The sequence below is a fragment of the Mustela lutreola genome, chromosome 1 (assembly GCF_030435805.1).
Source record: "Mustela lutreola isolate mMusLut2 chromosome 1, mMusLut2.pri, whole genome shotgun sequence".
Taxonomy (NCBI): Eukaryota; Metazoa; Chordata; class Mammalia; order Carnivora; family Mustelidae; genus Mustela; species Mustela lutreola.
This window is the reverse complement of record NC_081290.1, coordinates 234,275,882-234,297,070: the sequence shown is the minus strand read 5'-3', so window position 1 is coordinate 234,297,070 and position 21,189 is coordinate 234,275,882. Positions and strand designations below refer to the sequence as shown.

Sequence of the window (21,189 nt, the reverse complement as noted above, 5' to 3'; positions counted from 1 at the left end):
GAATCTAGAGAAAAATCAGTTCAAATCTCATTTGGGCCATTTATTATATCTTTGATCTTAGAAATATTAATTTTCTCTAGTTCTGTTTCTTCTTCTATAATATGGTATTATTAATAGAACTTTATTCACAGGATTTTTTAAAGCAATAAAATAAACACCAAGTTAGTAACAGCTAACTAAATAATTTAACTTTCATTCATGCATTTAAAAAAATCCTGAGTGCCTAAGCACTGTCTTTACAAAAATAAACAAAACAAAGCCCCTGCCCTTTTTAATCTCACATTCTAGTGGTGTTAGGAATTGGAAGTGGGCAGATGACTGCTCTGAAACTCAGGAGGCTTAAACTGGCATAAGACCTCTTCCCAGTAACTATACTCTCATGAACCTTCATTTCCTAACCTAGAGAGTATGTCTTACCAGCATTACTGCCCTCTATTCTGTGGACTCTCATGGACTCTGTCTTGCAATTGGGGGTGTAGTCATGGTTGATGGTTTCCCCCCACCTAGGTTCATAGCAGTTGAATTCTAGATCTCTAGGGAATGTAGATTACTGACTGATAGGAGAATCAGAGCTTTGATATGGTACTTCAGCAGTCAAGAATCACTTTACAGACAGCCATTCATTCACTCTCCAGTCCTAACTGCAATTATGTGAGCTGAGTAGCGCATTTGAGCTGTCTAGATCAAGCTAGGCTTCCATATGAGATGAGATGAGAAGATGAGTGAAGGACTCATCTGTGTTTACACTTAGCAATTGTAAGTAGCTGATGAAGTCAAGCAGAAGTAGAAAAGAAAGAAAGAGAGAAGAGGAAGAAGGATAGAAAGGAGGAAGGAAAGAAAGGAAGAGAAGAGAAGGCATAGAGGGGGAGGGAGGGAGTAAGGAAGCAAAGAGATAAAAGAATAGCAAAGGAAGTAAAGTAAGAGAAGGGAAGTGAAGAGAAGTTGAAAGAAATTTTGGAACATTATTGAGAGTTCTAATGGAAAAGAGGAAGGTGAGAAGTGTTTAAAGATCTTCTCAAAAGGGATAGGCAAAGTTAGGTATAACCAACAAGAATAATGAAGAGTGTCAGATATCTTAGCTTGAAGGAGAAAAAAAAGAAAAAAATTCTAAAACAATGTTTAAAGGGAATAAGGGGCCAGAAAGAAATGACCTCTGGAAGAGCTGTATAGTTCTAGTCCTAGTTGATTCTAATGTTTTGTTTGGTTTGTTTTCAAATTTCTTCCAGGGACAATCCCTAGCTTTTTCTGAATTCATTTCAAGAATTTGGAGGGAATCCAATTTTCCTCTTCCCTCCACACACAATGACTGTGGGATCCCTGGAAAGCAACCGCAACATTTCCTCCACCTTTCTGCTGAGTGGCATTCCTGGGTTGGAGCACATGCACATCTGGATCTCCATCCCACTGTGCCTTATATACCTGGTTTCCATCCTGGGGAACTGTACAATCCTTTTTATCATTAAAACAGAGCCCTCACTCCATGAACCTATGTACCTTTTCTTGTCCATGCTGGCTCTGACTGACCTGGGTCTGTCTCTTTGCACCCTCCCTACAGTACTAGGCATCTTTTGGATTGGGGCACGAGATATTGGTCATGATGCCTGTTTTGCTCAGCTCTTTTTCATTCACTGCTTGTCCTTCCTGGAGTCTTCTGTGCTACTCTCCATGGCCTTTGACCGCTTTGTGACCATTTGTCTCCCCTTGCACTATGCTTCCATTCTCACCAACACGGTCATTGGCAGGATTGGCCTGGTTTCCCTGGGCCGCAGTGTAGCCCTCATTTTCCCATTGCCTTTTATGCTCAAAAGATTCCCTTATTGTGGGTCCCCAGTTCTCTCACATTCCTATTGCCTCCACCAGGAAGTGATGAAATTGGCCTGTGCAGACATCAAAGCCAATAGCATCTATGGCATGTTTGTCATTGTTTCCACAGTAGGTATAGACTCACTGCTCATTCTCTTCTCCTATGCCCTGATCCTGCGTACTGTGCTGTCTATTGCATCCAAAGCTGAGAGATTCAAAGCTCTTAACACCTGTGTTTCCCACATATGTGCCGTATTCCTCTTCTACACTCCCATGATTGGCTTGTCTGTCATCCACCGCTTTGGGAAACAGGCACCTCATCTGGTCCAGGTGATCATGGGCTTTGTGTACCTCCTATTCCCTCCCCTGATGAACCCCATTGTCTACAGTGTGAAGACCAAACAGATCCGAGATCGCATAACCCATGCCTTTTGTTATTAGTTGGGTCTAGTCTTAGAAGCACTAATTCCTTAAGTGTAGCCTTACTCCTTCATCTTTTATAATATCCAATGTGCATAAAATGGAGGAGACAATTATTTATTTACTTAACAAATACATGAAGGAATGATCAGAAGTCACAGCTCTTGCAGAATTATCTTTGCCCTGATTGGCGGGAAGCAAAATGCAGTATGACATGGCAGATTGTATTTTTCCAAAAATGGCCAATGAGGTAATTCTAATCCTACATTTTCCTCCAGAAACTTGTTGCTCCCCCATCAAGAGATGGAGTCCATTTCTTCTCTCCTTGTAACTGTGTAGGACTTGGTAATTGCCTCAATGAATTGAATGTTTAGGAACTGATCTTGTAGGACTACTGAGGCTAGGTCACAAAAGGTGATATGTTTTAGATGGGTATATGCCTCCCCTACACTTTCTCTCTCCCTCCTTTTCTATCTTCATTTCTATTTCCATCTATGTCTCTATCTCACTCAATGCTTGTTTTTTGAACAAAGCCTGCGAATACCATACCAAGAGGAAGCTGAGACTTCAGGGAGAAGCCACATGTAGATGTCCCAGCCAACAGACCAAGCTAAGGTCTCAGCCTTAGTTGGATCATTATCATCTACTAGTGAGTAAATAAATCTTCATATTATTGCAAACCCCATTTTCCCCATTTTCCAGGTGGTACCAGATAAAATAATCAACCCTACTCTGAATTTAGCCCGAGCTGCAGATTTGCAAGCTCAATAAATGTTTGTTTGCTTGTTTGGTTTTTAAGACACTAAATTTGGGGATGCTTTATTATATAGTTATATGTTAACCGGGTTGCTCAAAATAAAAAGAAGTGGATATAGGAGCAAAAAGAGAAATATCTTCTTTCAGTTGGGAGAAACAATGTCAGGAAAGATTTCCTTGAGTTGGCTCAGTGTAAGAAACATACTGGAGCTTGGCAATCAAACAGGAAAATTATGGTCTTATTTGAAGGAATAGAATGTACAAAACTGAGGCAGAGGTGAGAGAGAGAATAATGTATCTAAAGAAATATTTGAAGTTGTTTTTATTGTCATTGTTCCGTAGCATGTCAGGGAAAAGCAGAGAACAGGGGAGTGAAGGAAGGAGAGGTGATAAGTAGAAAAAGGTTGAGGCACTGACCATACCAGAAAAATCATACACCTGTGAATCAAAAAGAGATACTTTCTTATAACCTCTTATCTGTCCACTACAATTTTGCTACCACTTTGCCCAAGTGAAAATATATATATTTTTTTTTTCAAGACATAAATGTGAGACCTAAAACCATAAAAATCCTAGAAGAGAGCCTAGACAGTAATTTCTCTGACATCAGCCACAGCAACATTTTTCTAAATATGTCACCTGAGCCAAGGGAAATAAAAACAAAAATAAACTATTCGGACTACCTTAAAATAAAAACAAATTTAAAAAAATTTCCTTCTGATTGAAGGAAACAATCAATAAAATTAAAAGGCAACCTACTGAATGGGAAAAGATATTTGCAAATGACATAGCTGATAAGGGGTCAGTATCCAAATTATATAAAGAACTTATAAAAATCAACACCCAAAACCAAATCATGCAATTAAAAATAGGCAAAAGGCATGAAAACATACGGATGACCAGAAGACACATGAAAAGATGCTCAACATCACTCATCATCAGGGAAATTCAAATCAAAACTACAATGAGATATCATCTCACACTTGTCAGAATGATTAAAATAAAAAATACAAGAAACAACAAGTATTGGCAAGGATGTGAAGAAATAGGAACACTCTTACACTGTTGGTGGGAATGCAAACTGGTGCAGCCACTGTGGAAAACAGTATGGAGGTTTCTCAAAAAGTTAAAAATAAAACTATTCTATAATCCAGTAATTGCACCACAGGGTATTTACCCTCAAAATCAAAACACTGATACAATGTATAGAAATAACCCAAGTGTCCATCAATAGATGAATGGATAAAAAAATATGTGAAAGATATATATATCTATCTTTCACATCAAAGATATATCTATCTTTCACATCTTTTATATATATATATATTTATATTTATATATTTATATATATATTTTATATATATATATTTTATATATATATATAATGGAACATTATTCAGTCATTAAAAAAGAATGAAATCTTGCCATTTACAACAACATGAATGGAGCTAAAGAGTATAATGCTAAGTGAAATAAGCTAAGGGAAATAAATGCTGAGTGAAATAAGACAAAGAAAGACAAATTCCATATGATTTCACTCATATGCAGAATTTAAGAAACAATACAAAGGAAAAAAAGAAGGGAGACAAAGCAAGAAACAGACTCTTAGTAGAGAAGAAATGCATGGTTAACAGAGGGGAGATAGATGGGGTGATGGGTTAAGGAGGTGATGGAGACTACAAAGTACACTTATTACGACATGCATGGAATAATGTATAGAATTGGTGAATCAATATATTGTAGACCTGAAACGAATACTACACTGTATGTTAACTATACTGGAATTAAAATAAAAATTTTTTTAAATTACCTTTTCAGTAATATATGTCAATACAGTGTTTGTAAGTTTGTCTTGGAGGTATTTGTGAGGAAAGCAAGTCTGGATAAAATGCTGCTAAGTAGGGTTTTAGACATCTAGAGGGAATATTGAGGATGTCATGTTCCTGCACAGTGCAGGATCAAGAAAGGGAGTGGCAAAGGGCCACTAGATAAAACATCTCCTACAGGGGTTCCTGGGTAACTTGATGGTTTGGCATCTGTTTTGGCTGGGGTCGTGATCCCAGGGCCCTGGGATTGACCCCTACATTGGGCTCCCTGGTTGGCAGGTAGCCTGCTTTTCCCTCTCCCTCTACAGTTCCCCTGCTTATGCCCTCTCATTCTCCCTGTCAAATAAATAAATAAAACCTTAAAAAAACAAAAAACCTCTACTACAAGGTTTATGTGAAGTCAATTCCCATTTGAAGTTGGGCTTAATCTGGTGCTATCTAGCACAACTGACATTTAACTCTTAACAGGTTATGCTTTCCACAACCAGTGCCTCATTCTGCAATGAGGGATATACATGAACCTTGGGTGTTACATGTGGAAGATCCAAGGGTACTTATGAAAAACAAAATAAAATAGAATATGTACGTGAGTGTTATGGGTGGTTTGTATTTTGGGTGTCTATGTACACACAAAACCTCAGGAAAACCATAAAGCTACATGCCTGTATTTTTATTGGTACCACTTTAAGTCTAATTAATATTATCTCTCACTTGAACTACTGTGTCTCTTCTAACTGTTCTCCTACCTTCCAGTATTTTCATATTTATTGAGGTATACTTGATAAATAAAGCTTGTATATATTAAAGGTGTACAATATGATATTCTGATATATGAATTGTGAAATGATTATATAATCTTGCTAATTAATATATCATCACATTCCATAGTCCATAATTTTTGTAGTGTCATAAGAACACTTAAGATCAGCTCTCTTGGGGCACCTGGGTGGCTCAGTCAGGGAAGCATTCAACTCTTGGTTTCAGCTTAGGACGTGATCTCAGGGCTGTGAGATCCAACTCCATATTGGGCTCCGTGCTTGATGTGGAGTCTGCTGGAGATTCTCTCTCTTCCTCTCCTTCTGCCACTACTCCGGCTTGTGCGTGCTCTTTTCTCTGTCTCTAAATAAATAAAGAAAATCTTTAAAAAAAAGATCAGCTCTCTTGGCAAATGTTAAGTATACAAAACAGTACTATTAACTTATAGTCACCGAGCCATATACTATATCTCAAGGAAGGAAGGGATGAAGATTACTTCCTGGTTTGAGTTTTGAAAAATTAAGTATATGAGAGTTCTACTTAGTGAGATAAAGAATACTTTCTGAGGAACAGGCCTAAAGAGAAGAATTAATTTATTGCATTTTGAAGATACTGAGCATCAGCTGTCTATGCAACACAGAGAGCGTGTAGTGGCTAAGAACTCAAACTCAGGAATAAATAGGCTTGAGAAGATTCCAGATTACATCACTTACTGGCTGTGTGTCCAGGAAAGTTTTTTTACTCTTATAAGCTCCTACTTTCTCATCTGCCAAACAGGGATAGATAATAATACCTCCTAATGGGTTAATAGCGAATAAATGTAATAAGATACCATATACTATGTAAAGCATTTGGTATAATATATGGTACTTAGTTTACTAAGCCAATAATTGTGAAGTATTATTATTATCATTATTGTCATTAAAAAGTAGAGTCAATTAAGCATTTGGATCTATGGCCCTGGCTCCTAGAAGAGAAGGCCATGGTACAGAAATAAATTCATGATCTGGAATCATATTAAACCTATAATAAGGCAAGACTACTCTCTCATTTACCACTCTCAAAGAAAATTTAGAGCTGGGAACATAAACTCAAATCCCTTTGAAGGCCACCAAGTAAGGTAAATGAGTGAAGAAAAATTCTGGAAGACAAATAGCAAGTGGTAGGTTATGATCTCTGGCAAAGGGACTTAACGATCCCTTAAGACAGGACTTAATGATCCCTGTCGTAAGGGACTTAACTAACTACTCAGCTCCAGAATGCTGGGCCGATAGTAATAGATGCACTGATTTTAAAAAAGAAAATAAAAATCAGGTCTTCTGCCCATTTTAAAATCAGATTTTCAGGGGTTTTTCTTGATGCTGAGCTGTAGAAATTCTTTATAGATTTTGGATATTAATCCCTTATCAGACATGCCATTTGTAAGTGTCTTCTCCCATTCAGCAGGTTACCTTTGGTTTTGTTTATGGTTTCCTTCATTGTGTAAAAGCTTTTTATTTTGATGTAGTCCCAATAGTTTATTTTTGCTTTTGCTTCGAGAAGACATCTAGAAAAATGTTTCTATAGCCAATGTCAAAGAAAATTCTGTCTGTGTTTTCTTTTAGGAGTTTTATGGTTTCAGGTCTATCCTTTAGGTCTCTAATCCATTTTAAAATTATTTTAGTGTATGGTGTTAGAATGTGGCCCAGTTTCATTTTTCTGCATTTAGCTGTCCAGTTTTCCCAGCACTATTTATTGAAAAGACTGCCTTTTCCCCACTGTATATTCTTGTCTCCTCTGTCACAGATTAATTGGCCGTAAGTCACTATGTTGTACACCTGAGACTTATATAATGTTGTGGGTCAACTATACTAAAAAAGGTTAGATAATTAGAAATAATAAAGTATATTATTGTATATGAATAGCACAAAGTCAAAAAGTTGCGTTGAAAAAATACTTGATAAAATATGAAATACATTCTTTAAAATGTAGCATAGAAAATGCCCAGGTTCTTATGTAAAATTTCATGATTTTTGTAAAGGTTGAGAACTAGTTCAATTTTTAAATAATTCACAGTTTTATGAATGAAACAAAGCCTTATTCTGCAAGCTTCGTCCTGTGGACCACCACTTTGCATATCTGGCCTATCATTATCCCCTGAACAGCCAATTCTTACATTTTTTTCTGTTTTGCTTATATCCTGGAAGATGGCATAACATAAAACTTTAGAACAAGGGCAAGTGGCCCCAAAGAGACCTGAGTTCAGTCCTCAGGCCTTAAATTTTAATAATCACTTAATTTCTCAAAGTCATAAATTTTGGACAAGGGTAATATCTACTTCAGATATTTACCACAAAGATTAAATGAGATACTGTGCATAATATATTTGGGACAGTATGGAACAAAACATATATCGTTAATCAATTGTATGTACTATATTTGCCTCTCAGATATCTGGCCTAATTTCTCCAGAACATGAAATTAACCCATCCAAGATCTTATTCCCTCCTAAAAATCTGACCACACATGAAGGAGGGTGAAATCTTAGCACCTTCTTTCCGTCATTTTTCATGGTTTCAATTCTTCCACCTACCACACCCAGAACCAACCCTACAGTGCCCTCACCTTTGGAAGGTCTAGAATAAATTAGGTCTGACATGTTCTTTAACTCAAAAAAAGTAATTCTCCTTTCTTCCAATTTCTCCCTTCTTTTACCCCATTGGATTTTTTTTTTCAGAAGTTTTTGGGACTTATAATATCTACTTTAATAAGTTGAAGTTAAGCATCAAAACAAATGACTATATGGAAATACTCTGAAATTCACTTATAACCATTTCAGTTATCATTTGTTGTCTGGCCTTAAGAAAGGCATTGCATTTTTCTGGGCTCTGGTTCTTTATTTGCAAATCAAAAATTCATTGTAATTAATGAATTACATGGCTCCTTCCCATTTGTACCTCTTTGTTCTCAAGCTGTTGTCTATTTATCCTAGCCTAGGTTTTCATGGTGTCCACAGCAAAGAGGTCCAGGTATTTTCAGCCTCTTGACCCAAAGTAAGGTAGAAAAAGATACAGCAGCCAGATCATGGCTCGGGCCAGTGGGGGATGGGAGGGGTGGTTTTTTAGTACCATAGACTGTTCTTTACCCCAATTGTAGTAAGAGAAAATAAAAGTGTTTTAAGTAAGTGGATAATATAAGTTGTTTACAAAAGGTCACTCTGGCTGCAAAGTAGAGAGCAAATTAGAGAGTAAGATTGAAGGAAGAGTCCAAATTGAGACCTGATAAAAACGTTCTTGCTTGGGAGGATGGTGATCTGGATAAGGATTATGGCAGAAGAAATAGATCAGGAAAAATTGATAGATGGTTGGGAGAACAACGTCTATAGAATTTCATGTCAGACTGATCAGAATACTACCACAGAGGCCAGGGAAGACACAATCTCTGCTCTGAGAATTATTGAGAGCTCTGTAATCTCCACATTCTGTTCCCAAGGTGCATCCAGAAGCTTGGGACTGCTGTAACATTGTCTCAACTGTCTGGATGTCAGGTGGCAGTTCTTCTTGCAAAGTCATGGGAGAAAGTCATCAAACCTACAATAAAGTGACTTACAATGCAACTGGCAAATGGTCGAGGCCATTCCATGGGCTCTGTATGCCTGAAGACATCACTTGTATGGTCAGCTTCACTTACGACTTTTTAGGCTTCATTGGAAGAACAGATGGATACAACCAACATTTGATACTCAGCAAATTTTGTCACCAAATGACAATAACCTGCATGCTGTTTTTTTAAGTACAGAGACTGATTGGAGGTCATCTGAGGACTCTGAAAATCTTTGGAAAAAATCTCCAATGGGAGAGGGTAACAGTGAGGATAATAATGAAGGCCAGGGATCAACAAACCTGTTTCTTCTGCTGGGCTTCCAATGGGCAAGTGAGCTTTACCAATGGATCTTGAAGAAATAACTCCGTCACAAAGGTTAATTCTGAATTTCTAGGCATACACTCATTTTCCTTAAGGATTGTCTCCCTTTGGGAACACAGACTGAAAGTAGAAGTCTGGAAGAATCTGCACCAAACCCAACATTTGAGTACGTCCCCCTTAAGCATAAAGGGGAAACTGAGCAAGAGCACTGAAGGAGGCAGGCTAACTAGCTTCTTGGTCTACCATGCATGATCGTTAAGTCTGAGCAAGTCATCGACTTGGGGTGTCCATTTCCTCCCTTACAGAGTGAAAAAGCTGGACTAATTACCTCTAACTTATTTTCTTGGAATCTAAATTATAATGATGATCAATGAAGCTAATTATTTTTCTGAGGCTATCAATTATACATTTAGATCTCTAAGAAGCAAATAGAGAAAAGCACATTACAGATCTTGTTTTTGGCATTATTTTCTTGATTTCTTACAACTGTTCTGGTACACCATGTTTAATTAGTACTTTTATTTACTATAATTAAAATTTCTAGTATATCATAAAATCCACAGGCAAACAACACTAAGAATATTCCTACATGAAACAAAAACATCTAGTTTATTAATTAAAACAAATTATATGGCACTGTGTAAAATAAAACCAATAAGCCTACAGTTTGATTTTCCATCCAAAAAAAAAAAAAAAAAAGAATTTCATGTCAGTTTGGATATGGAAAATAAAGTGAGATAGTGGACACTGTCGTAAGAATAGATTTGAGTTGAGAGAAATAACAGGGGAGACAGTTCTTGGCTTTTCGCAAAGCAGACAGCAAAGTTCTGGTGGACTTTACAGACTTTCCCTTGGGCTTGGCATGACTGCAGGACAGGAGCTGCTTGAGGAAGTCATGACATGCTCTAATCTGTGGTGATTAACACAGTATAATTTCAGGCCTCTGTCCACAGAGATGCTCAGAATTTTTTTTTTTTTAAGAATTTATTTATTTATTTATTTTAGAGAGAGAGAAACATGCATATAGGGAGGGGTGAGGGGAGACAGAAACTTCAACAGACTCCTCACTAAGCTTAGCTGGGTGCAGGGTTTGATCTCAGGACCCTGAGATATTGACCTGAGCTGAAAAGAAGAGTCAGATGCCTAACCAACTACACCACCCAGGGGCCCCAAAATGCTCAGGGTTTTAAGCTTAGGAAATGAGCAGCGATTTTATTCAATGATGGTTGGTGATGAATTCACAAACTTATCAACAAATATTGAATCCACAAGAGGGATGCAAAAATAAGTAATATGTACAGACATTTGTAGATCATAGGATTTACACTTTGGCAAAAGCAAACAAATTTAAACAATTAAGAGTTAATATTTGTTGAAATTGCATTGTAGAAATCAGTACACCATGAAAGGAAACAAAATTTAGGTATGAATTTATTATGCTTGGAGTGCCAGCCAGTAGTATTAGAGGAAGTATATTCCTACTGAATTGTTAAATGGGAGAAATCTCAAGGAATTGAAGAAATGCATTTTTCTTAGCAGAATAATATTCCCCCAAAAATGTTAATCCCTGAAACTTATGAATATATTACCATATCTGGCAAAAAAACACTCTGTGTATGTAATTAAGGTTAGATACCTTGAGATGGGGAGAGTATCCTAGATTATGCAGGTGGGCCCCAATTAACTACATAAATCCTCAGAAGCAGAGAGCCTTTCCTAGTTATGGTCATGGGGAGATGCGACAATGGCCGAAAGGCATTGGAGATATAATTTTGCTGGCTTTGTGGATGAAGAAAGAGAGACTTGAATCAAAAAATGCAGGTGGCCTAAGAAGCTAGAAAAACTCCATAAAGAAATTCAGGCTTGCCAAAACCTTGACCTCAGCCCCGTAAAACTCATGTCTGACCTCTAATTTATAGAATTGTAAGATAATAAATTTATGTTGTTTCAAGCCATTATTTTTATGATAATTTGTTATGCAGTAATAAAAAACCAATACAGCATTCCTGATATATAATACCCCATAAGCAAAGGATTAGGTATAAGTAATAATGTAAAGTATTTATATTACACCATCGAAGCACAAGGCAGAGTATTAACAAATAAAGTAGTAGACAAACACAGGCATTGAAAAATGGAAAACTCTTGTGTGAACATGGAGTCTTACCAGTATCTGGTAACATATCGGACATCTATTGAAGGATTTTAAGTGTGGTGGCATTTATACTTTAAAAAGATCCTTCAGGGGCGCCTGGGTGGCTCAGTGGGTTAAAGCCTCTCCCTTGAGCTCAGATCATGATCCCAGGATTCTGGGATGAGCCCCACATTGGGCTTTCCGCTCAGCGGGGAGGTGAGCCTACTTCTCCCTCTCCCTCTGCCTGCCTCTCTGCCTACTTGTGATCTCTGTCTGTCAAATAAATAAATAAATAAAATCTTAAAAAAAAAGATCCTTCAAACAGTTTATCTCAATTTAAGGGATGAAAGGATAAACCTGGGGAATTTTAAATCTGAACTAGGAAATCAGTGAGTGAAAAAAATGTTTGAGATAGCTTCATAAGGGAGGATCTTCACAGTTTCATGATTGAAGCTTGTTTAAAATATTTTACTCCCCTGTCTAAAACTAAATATTATTGTCTTGTAAATGAGGCCAATGCTACCTTTCCAGCTGTGACAGATAAGCAGTATGCCAGCCTCCTCTTTCAGCATGTCTGTCTGAATATTCAGTCACTTATGTCTGTGCACTCATTGTTTAGTGGAACTTGTGAATTTCTTATAAATTATGTTCGTTGTATAACAACAACAAAATCAACAACAAAAAGCAACCTAAATGATTTTATTCTGTCTCTGCCCGTTCCCAGAATCACGCCATAGTGGGATTGTTGCTGCAGCCTCCTGTCAGTGCCCTCTTCCTCTCTCTCAATAGAATCCATCTTGCTCCTGCTTTCAGACATGCTTTCCATAACATGTGATTCATCGTGTTAGCCATCTGCTGTAGTTATTAAATTGCCTACCCAGTACTTCCTGTATTTAGTCTGTTCAAAGCTTTTCTAGGTACTCCAAAATCTGGTTCACTCACACTAGTCAAAATTATCCCTCACGATTTGCCAAATTATACTCTTATTCCAGCCAGACTAACAGCCTTCATGGCTTCTATATGCCTTGCTAGTTTATTTCTCCTTGATAGCATAGTGAGTGTACATTGTAAATATATAAATTCAATAAATGCTGCTTGAGTAATAATCTCAATCTGTCCAATTTTATCCATTATTTAGGAGATGACTCAAACCCAACTGCTCCATTATATACTGTTTTGTTTCAACTACTCAAAATATGGGTTAATCTTCTGTGCCTGGCAAAGCGATGCATGGCAGCCAGGGTGATGACTGGTACATAGAAAGTGAGCACAGCACACATGTGGGAGACACAGGTATTGAGGGCCCTGAGCCTCTCTGCCAGAGAGGCAATGCTGAGTACTGTCTTCAGGATCAGCATATATGACAGAAAAATTAATGCCAAGTCCAGCATAGTACAGAGAGCAACAAAGAAGCCATAGATAACATTGATCCTGTTGTCAGAGCAGGCCAGCTTCATGGTGTCCTGATGCAGACAGTATGAGTGAGAAAGGAGATTCTTCTGACAATATTTTAATCTCCTGAGAGTGAATGGGAATGGAAGCACTAAAAGAATGCTCCTGATGGCTATAGTCAATCCCATTTTAGCAACTCTGCGGCTAGTGAGGAGAGAACTGTATCTCAGGGGATTATGAATGGCAAGAAAGCGATCCAAAGACATAACTAGAAGCACTGAGGATTCCATGACAGTGAATCCATGGATGAAGAATTCTTGAGCAAAGCAGGCATTGGGTGAAATTCCCATGGAATTGAACAAGAAGATTCTCAGCATGGTAGGAAGGGAGGAGAAGGACAGGCCCAGGTCAGAGATGGCCAACAGGGCAAGGAAATAATACATGGGCTCATGAAGCGAAGGTTCTGTCTTAATGATAAGGAGGATGGTGCTGTTGCCCATGATGGCAACCAGGTAAATGAGGCAAATAGGAATGGAGATCCAGATGTGGGCATGTTCCAGTCCTGGGATTCCAATCAGAAGAAAAAGCTGGACCTCAGAATTATTGAAAGCAGACATGAATGGGAATAGGAACTTTTTAGCCAAATCTGAAATCACATAAATAAAAAGCAGTCACACTTCTGGATCAGTGTTGTGGAGATAAGCAGCTCTCTTACATGCTGTGCTCAGAAGCATATTTGACATAATAGTAATAAAATGCAATTTTCAACACTTATCAAAAGTCCTTAAACATGTTTATGTTCCCCAACACGGGAATTTCACTTGTAACAATTTATCCTATGGCTGTGGTTTTCAAACACTTTTAGCCAAATATGAACTCATCATATCAAAACAGAGCTGCTTTGCTTGCATCAGTGATAGGCATGCAGAATCTTTCTCACTGTTCTCCACATGATCTTTAGTAGTTGTCTCATTGGCTTTATAACAAGATCCTGACTTTATGTAAAAAGTTAAAAATAACATTTTAAGAAAATAATCAAAGATCCCTGAGAATATGTACACTATGGTAAATGTTAAATGCTAGAAAGTAAATTTATAGACTAATCTGAAATGAAAGAGTTCCTACTTCAAGCAACTGTGCACCACACTTCAGGGTATATGTTATTATTCCAAGGAAAGTATTGATGCCATATAGTAGCATCAGCTGTATGTTCACCATATCTCTCCTGATAAAATTATCTTCTATTCTATATTCATGACTGAATTAGTCAAAGAAATTCTAAATGAAAAACATCCCATCATTCAGTTTCCCTTTGTAAAAATTATAAATCCACCTACATATTAAAATAAACCTCATTTTATTTTTAGGGTCCCTATTAAAAAGTTCACAAATTATATTTTCCAAGGAAAAATATATAGTATTTCAACTGACTATGAATTTGTTGAGCTTCTGGATATCACTATGTTGAATAATCAGACTAAACTGCTGGGGAAATATAGATATCCAAGATAACCATCATAATTCCCATCTATGTTTTCAGTAAAGATGATAAATATATACATAAGTAAATGAAATTTATTAAATTAATAATTTCAATTGCAGACCCAAAAATGAAAGGAGAGCCAAAGAAGTTTAGAGTTTACACTCCATAATTTTTATAAGTTCAAATGGCAATAGAAGAAAAATCAATATTCAGTGGAGAATACAGAGGACACAGGAAATTATTGGGATCACCTAAATTGAAGTTTGATTATGAATTGATATTGTATTTTATAATTCTCTAGACAATAACAAGAGGAAACATAATGTGTAACAAACAGCCCTCTACCAATATATTTGATATTTTCTGGGCACTATCGATGCAGATTTGTTTTGCTGGCTTCTGAACTGAGCTGCAAATGCTAGGCTGGGAGCTCCTAAGTAGTTTGACAGGTCTTATTTGTTTCCCACCATGGCAGTATGCCTAATGCCACACCCAAAGAATGTACATTTGAAGGGTGATAATAGATTTCTAAATACCATGATAATCATTCTATATCTAATATGTCAGACTGCCCAGTTAGCAAATTTTGTTCTGATACCTCTTCATCTTTTCTTTTCCTCTTTGGCAGAGGGGTACTGACTTAGGTCTTTCAGAGAATACATCTGATGAAGTTCTGGAACTTAGGTGAGGTTCAGTGGGCTGAGGTCCGGAGCCGATGACCAAGAAAGAATTCTTGAGACATCTTTGGTGCAAAATGGAAGTTTATTAAAGCACGGGGACAGGACCAGTGGGCAGGAAGAGCTGCTGCCCTGGGTTGTGAGGGATGGCAGGTTATGTACCCTGTGGTTAGGGGAAGGTGAGGGGAAGGGATGTTTCAGTGGAGTTTTCATATGCTAAAGAGGGCCTACAAGGTGCCAGGATATAGGAGGCCTTGCCCTTGAAGCTTGATCAATGTTGTCTTTAGGCCAGTCATTAACATCAAGATAGTTGGGAGATTCTTGGTGGGATGTCACAATCCTGCTATCAATCATCTTTGTTAGTGAGATTTAGGTTTAGAAGAGATTTAACTATATTTACATTTCCTTCTACCTCAGCCTCCTTCAGTTTTGTTTATGGTGGGGAGGGAGACATTAGGGTTTGAGCAACTGAGTTATTTGCCTCTGGAAATTGTGCTATTGATAAGGTAACTTCTTTGTTTGTAGATCTCTAGGACATTTGTAAACCAAGGGAGACTCCTGTCTTGCAGGATTGTGATCTCTGCAAGTTAACTATTTGTTTATCCTTTGTGGCAGTCAGGGGTGCCTGAGGCTACACATATGACCCAGGGGGAGCAGATGGAGAGGGGGTGCAAGGTGCCAGCTTTTGCTGTGTCTTCAGCCAGCCTCCTGCTCCCTCATCACATCTGTTGTATGTCCTTTACCATGAAGTTTCTACAATATTTTTTTTTAAGATTTGATTTATTTGATATAAATAGAGAGAGATCCAAGAGTCCTGGGATCATAACCTGAGCCAAAGGCTAATGCTTAACCAACTGAGCCACTCAGGTGCCCCATCTACACTATTTTATAATGTACTGTTTTCATGTATCCCTCCCCAGCCAACCCCACCACCACCATATAAACCAACTGCTAAATATTGAAAGGCACAGAAGAAATTTTATTTATTTTCATCTATCTGTTATCAACATAGTTTCTGGAACATAAAAGGCTCTCAGCAAAAGTACAAAAACTAAATGTGAGTGGAAAAAATGTAAAACATGTAGAATAATTTCTTTTATTCTTTTTTTAAGATTTTGCTTATTTATTTGGGGGGGGTAGATAGTGAGAGAGAACTGGCAGAGGGGAGAGGGAGAAACAGGCTCCCAGCTGAGCAGAGAACCTGATATGGGCCTCAGTACCAGGACTCTGGGATCATGACCTGATCTGAAGGCAGATGTTTAACTGACTGAGCCACCCAGGCACCCCTGCAATCATTTCTTAATGTCTTCTCCTTTTTATCTGTACTAATAACTAAGGGATATTTATGCTCACTCTGCTCACCTACATCCTTAATGGTAAACTTGTTCTTATTCAGACTATTCTTTTGGACATGCAGTATGAACTTTAGCAGAAATGAGCCATGAAAGTAGGCGAGATCACCCAAGAAAAATGTATAAAATAGAAATTTTAAATCTCAGAACCCGGAAGAGAAACAAGATTGTTGAGAGGATCTTGTCCAAGAATATCCAGATATCTGGGAGAAAAACTAGCATAATGGGATATAGTGGATATCAAAGGAAGACCACTTTTCAAGGATGACAGTCATTGTATCAAACATTGCTCAGACCTCTTAGAATTTCCATCTTTAAGGTACAAAATAAGCCCTCAGATCTGATGCAGTAGTCTCCAGATATGTATTCAGCTTGGCAACTTGCTATCTGTGTGAATCTGGGTAAGCTGCTTAGGTTTCCAAATAGATGTATATACTCTTCCATTAAATATTATAAACACAGTATCTATACACAACTAATGAATCATTGAACACTACATCAAAAACTAATGATGTACTATATAGTGGATAACTGAACATAATAAAAAAACACAATATCTATCTAAAATAGTTATTATGTAACTATTAAAACCATGTATATAAAGTAGTCTAATACAATCTTTAACATATGAAGATAATCAATAAATACCAACTACTAATAATTATTTCACCAAAATTTCCTAACCAACCATTTCACACATCAAGTCCTAGACTGACTGAGGAGGACTATTTCTATCTTAATTGACAATACAGTTTACTTTGATTTGTGATATTATCAGTAAATGGGACCTTCTTAATACTAGCATTAATAAAATCTTTCCTAAATTTCAGGCCATGTACTCCCATTCACACTCCATTTACATACACAGAACACACACACACACATACATACACACACTAAACCACTTCCTTTTCCTTCCCATAATCATTTCTTCAAATACAAATGGATTTTCATTTAATTGCACTTACCAAAACTGGATGCTCAATAGGTCCCTGAAAATAAAAGTAAGAACTTTCAACTTTAACTTTCATTTTATCTAGATGTACCTACTTCTACTTCCCTCTGGGATAGGGACCTTTGGGAGGAATAGAAAAACAGCCTGAGTGATTTTTGTGTGTGTGTGTGTGTGTGTGTGTGAACTTACTTACAGGAAAACAGGTGGGCCTAGTACATTAACTCTTTGATGCCCAAGAACTACAACCTGAGCTAGAGAGAAATTATGAGGCAAAACAGTTGGAGAACTACTCAAGTCAGAGGTAAATGCTAGAAATCACACTGATAGGGGAAGCTTGGTATGTAGCATTCATGGCAATTGGGCAATACAGTTAAAAGAACAAATTATTTGTAATCAAAATACTTTAGTTGACCATACCACTTTGCTTTTTTCATTTGAGTTTAATCATCCACAAAATGGAGACAAGTATCAAGTATTTATGAAAGCACTTTAGAAGCTATAAAATGACTTATCAGTTATTCCATTTATTTTTTTGATCCATTTTTGGCAAATGTCATTATATAAAGATTGAAATAGGCATTTCCTGCCATGCCTGTTAGATTTCCAACCAGGTATCCACAAATTACATGCCTCCTACATTATATCTTGCATTCAGTAGAACTATTTGAAAGCTATCTCCTGTAATTTATTCATATCTTTCTAATTTTTATGGAAGTCCTATAGTGGTTTAATTCCTAAATTGAATAGTAGTTACTCAAGCTTATGAAGCAGTATGAAAATTTGATAATTTAATTATAAAAAATATATATATATATATATATATATATATATGATAACTAACATACATGTATCTGGGAACAAAGGTGTAGAAAGTTAAGAGTAGCCCCATTTACATAACTTTCAGTCACGTATTTGGGAATTTTGCTTCTCATTCTTGTAGTTTACTTTCTGTTGGGCAGGAGGCTCTGATTCCCAGAGTGGGGGATACAGCAAGGGTACAATTAAAATTTAAGTTATAGCTCCTGCCTACTAACTTTTATCTTCTCAAGTCCAAAGACCAGCAGACACAAAAAGAAGTCCCTAACCTGGCAGGGGCAATTAATCCCTAATCAGGAAAAAACAAGGATGTTGCTAAACAATGGGAGGATGGAAGAAAATGTTCAGTACTCAGATGGCTGGCTGGTTATCTCTTCATACTTTCCTGACAAATTTTGATGATGAATTAAAAAGGCCAGCAGCCATACCCTGAGAAGAGCATGGTATCTAGAGGTTCATACATTTTGGCAATAAGGGTCTGGGTCACTCCACCATGAAATACACCTAGACCATAAAGGTTCTAGGTGAGGGGAATTTAGAAAGGGTAGTAGAGGTGGAAAATAATGAGTTGAGGCTTCAAGAATACTGAAGTGAGTGGTGTCTGTTGTATTTGATTCTCTAACCTTCAATATTTATGTTCCTTCAGGCAAAGGAACCAACCCAAACACTGGATGGGCTATTCCAGACTGGATGAATTTACTAGATGAAGCAGTTGGATATGAACTGTGCTATGGCAGACTCTTATAAATGCAGTCAACAGTACTGTGGAACTGAGACACCACTTCCCCAGCTTCCAGGAATATTGGCAGCTATTGGAATATAACTGAATTCTACTGGAATTTTTCTGATCAAAATGAAGCTGCCTCACCCAAGTTCCTTGCTGGTGGAACAGACTTCATTCAGTGATTGGTTGATACAGAAGTTCATAAATCTTACCTTTTTGTCTCAAAGGCTATTCCAATGCACAGTTCTCTGTAGGATTGACAAAGCCACCCAGTACAACTGCCTCGAATATCAAATTATCCTTCTAACCAATCAAGATTCTTCCACATTCCTATAGGCATTTTTACTGAAAGTCTACACACACACACACACACACACACACACACACAGGGAGAGAGAGAGACAGAGATAGAGACAGAAAGACAAAGAAAGAGAGACAAAGAACAAAAAAGATACCCTTCCTGTTAATCTTCACCTAATCACCTATTCTTGAATGAACCATACCTTAAATAGAATCAAACCAATAATTCTGGAAGAGATGGATTTTATTGAGTTTCTTTTTGACAGAGAGGTAAGTAAACATATTTTATCTGTTAAATAACATTCCCATGGACATTTTTGAGACAGATAAATAATGTTAATATAAATCTATTGTCTCTTGTTAAAATGTCTATATTATCCAAAGCAATCTACACATTTAATGGAATCTCTATCAAAATACCACCAACATTTTTCACACAGCTAGAACAAACAATCCAAAAATTTGTATGGAACCACAAAAGCTGAATAGCCAAACCAAGCTTGAAAAAGAAAACCAAAGCTGGAGGCATCACAATTCTAGACTTAAAGCTACATACAAAACTAAAGTGACCAAGACAGTATGGTACTGTCACAAAAATAGACACATAGATCAATAGAACAGAATAGAAAACTCAGAAATTGACCCTCAAGTATATGATCAGCTAATCTTTGACAAAGCAGGAAAGAATATACAATGGAAAAATTATAGTCTCTTCAACAAATGGTGTTGGGAAAATGGGACAATTACATGCAGAATAATGAAACTGGACCACTTTCTTATACCATACACAAAAATAAATTCAAAATGTTGAAAGACCTAAATGTGGGATAGGAAATCATCAAAATCCTAGAGAAGAACGTAGGCAGTAACCACTTTGACACTGACCATGGCATCTTCTTAGTAGACCTGTCTCCTAAGGCTAAGGAAATAAAAACAAAAATAAACTATTGGAACTTCATCAAAATAAAAAACTACTGCACAGTGAAGGAAACAATCAACAAAACTAAGGGCAACCTACAGAATGGGAGAAGATATTCACAAATGACACAGCTAATAAAGGGTTAGTATCCAAAATATATAAATAAATAAAACAACACATGAAAAACAAATAATCCACTTAAAAAATGAGCAGAAGACATGAATAGACATTTTCCCAAAGAAGACATACAGATAAATGGCCAATCAGCACATGAAAATATACTTACCTTCACTCATCATCAGGGAAATAAGGATAAATACCACAAAAATATATCACCTAACACCAGTCAAAATGGCTAAAATTAACAATACAGGAAATGACAAGTGTTGGCAAGGTTGCAAAGAAAGGGGACTCCTCTTATACTGTCAATGGAAATAGCCACTCTGAAAACCAGAAATGCAGGTACCTCAGAAAGTTAAAAATAGAAACTCCCTAAAACCCAGAAATTGCACTACTAGGTATTTACCCAAAAAACACAAAAACACTAATTCAAAGGGATATATATACCCAGATGTTTAGTAGCATTAGCAACAATAGTCAAATTATGGAAAGAGCCCAAATACACAACAGATGAATGGAAAAAAATAGGTGGCATATATACATATGTATATGTACACACAATGGAATATTACACACACACACACACACACACACACACACACACACACACAGCAATGGAATATTACTTGGTCATAAAAAATAATGAAATCTTGCCATTTGCAATGACAGAGATGGAGCTAAAGAGTATTATGCTATGCAAAATAGATCAGCCAGAGAAAGACAAATACCATGTGGTTTCACCCACATGTGAAATTTAAGAAACAAAACAAATGATCATGGGGAAAAAAGAGAGAAAACCAAGAAACAGACTCTCAACTAGAGAGAACAAACTGATAGTTATTAGAGGGGAGGT

At 37.0% G+C, this 21,189-nt stretch overlaps 2 protein-coding genes across 2 annotated transcripts; one reads left to right on the top strand and one right to left on the bottom strand.

The window, feature by feature from the left end:
- Positions 1-1,302: 1,302 nt before the first annotated feature.
- Positions 1,303-2,244, top strand: LOC131820991 (olfactory receptor 51G2-like). The gene has a single exon (XM_059156810.1). It carries the CDS (start codon positions 1,303-1,305, stop codon positions 2,242-2,244), a length of 942 nt encoding a protein of 313 aa, XP_059012793.1.
- A 10,535-nt stretch (positions 2,245-12,779) lies between these two features.
- Positions 12,780-13,607, bottom strand: LOC131834168 (olfactory receptor 51A7). The gene has a single exon (XM_059178456.1). The coding sequence runs from the start codon at positions 13,605-13,607 to the stop codon at positions 12,780-12,782; it is 828 nt and encodes a 275-aa protein (XP_059034439.1).
- Positions 13,608-21,189: the final 7,582 nt, after the last annotated feature.

What these genes read in the sequence shown, in the direction of transcription:
- LOC131820991 (XM_059156810.1), top strand. Translation starts at nt 1,303, where the DNA reads ATGACTGTGGGATCCCTGGAAAGCAACCGCAACATTTCCTCCACCTTT.
- LOC131834168 (XM_059178456.1), bottom strand. Translation starts at nt 13,607, where the DNA reads ATGTCTGCTTTCAATAATTCTGAGGTCCAGCTTTTTCTTCTGATTGGA.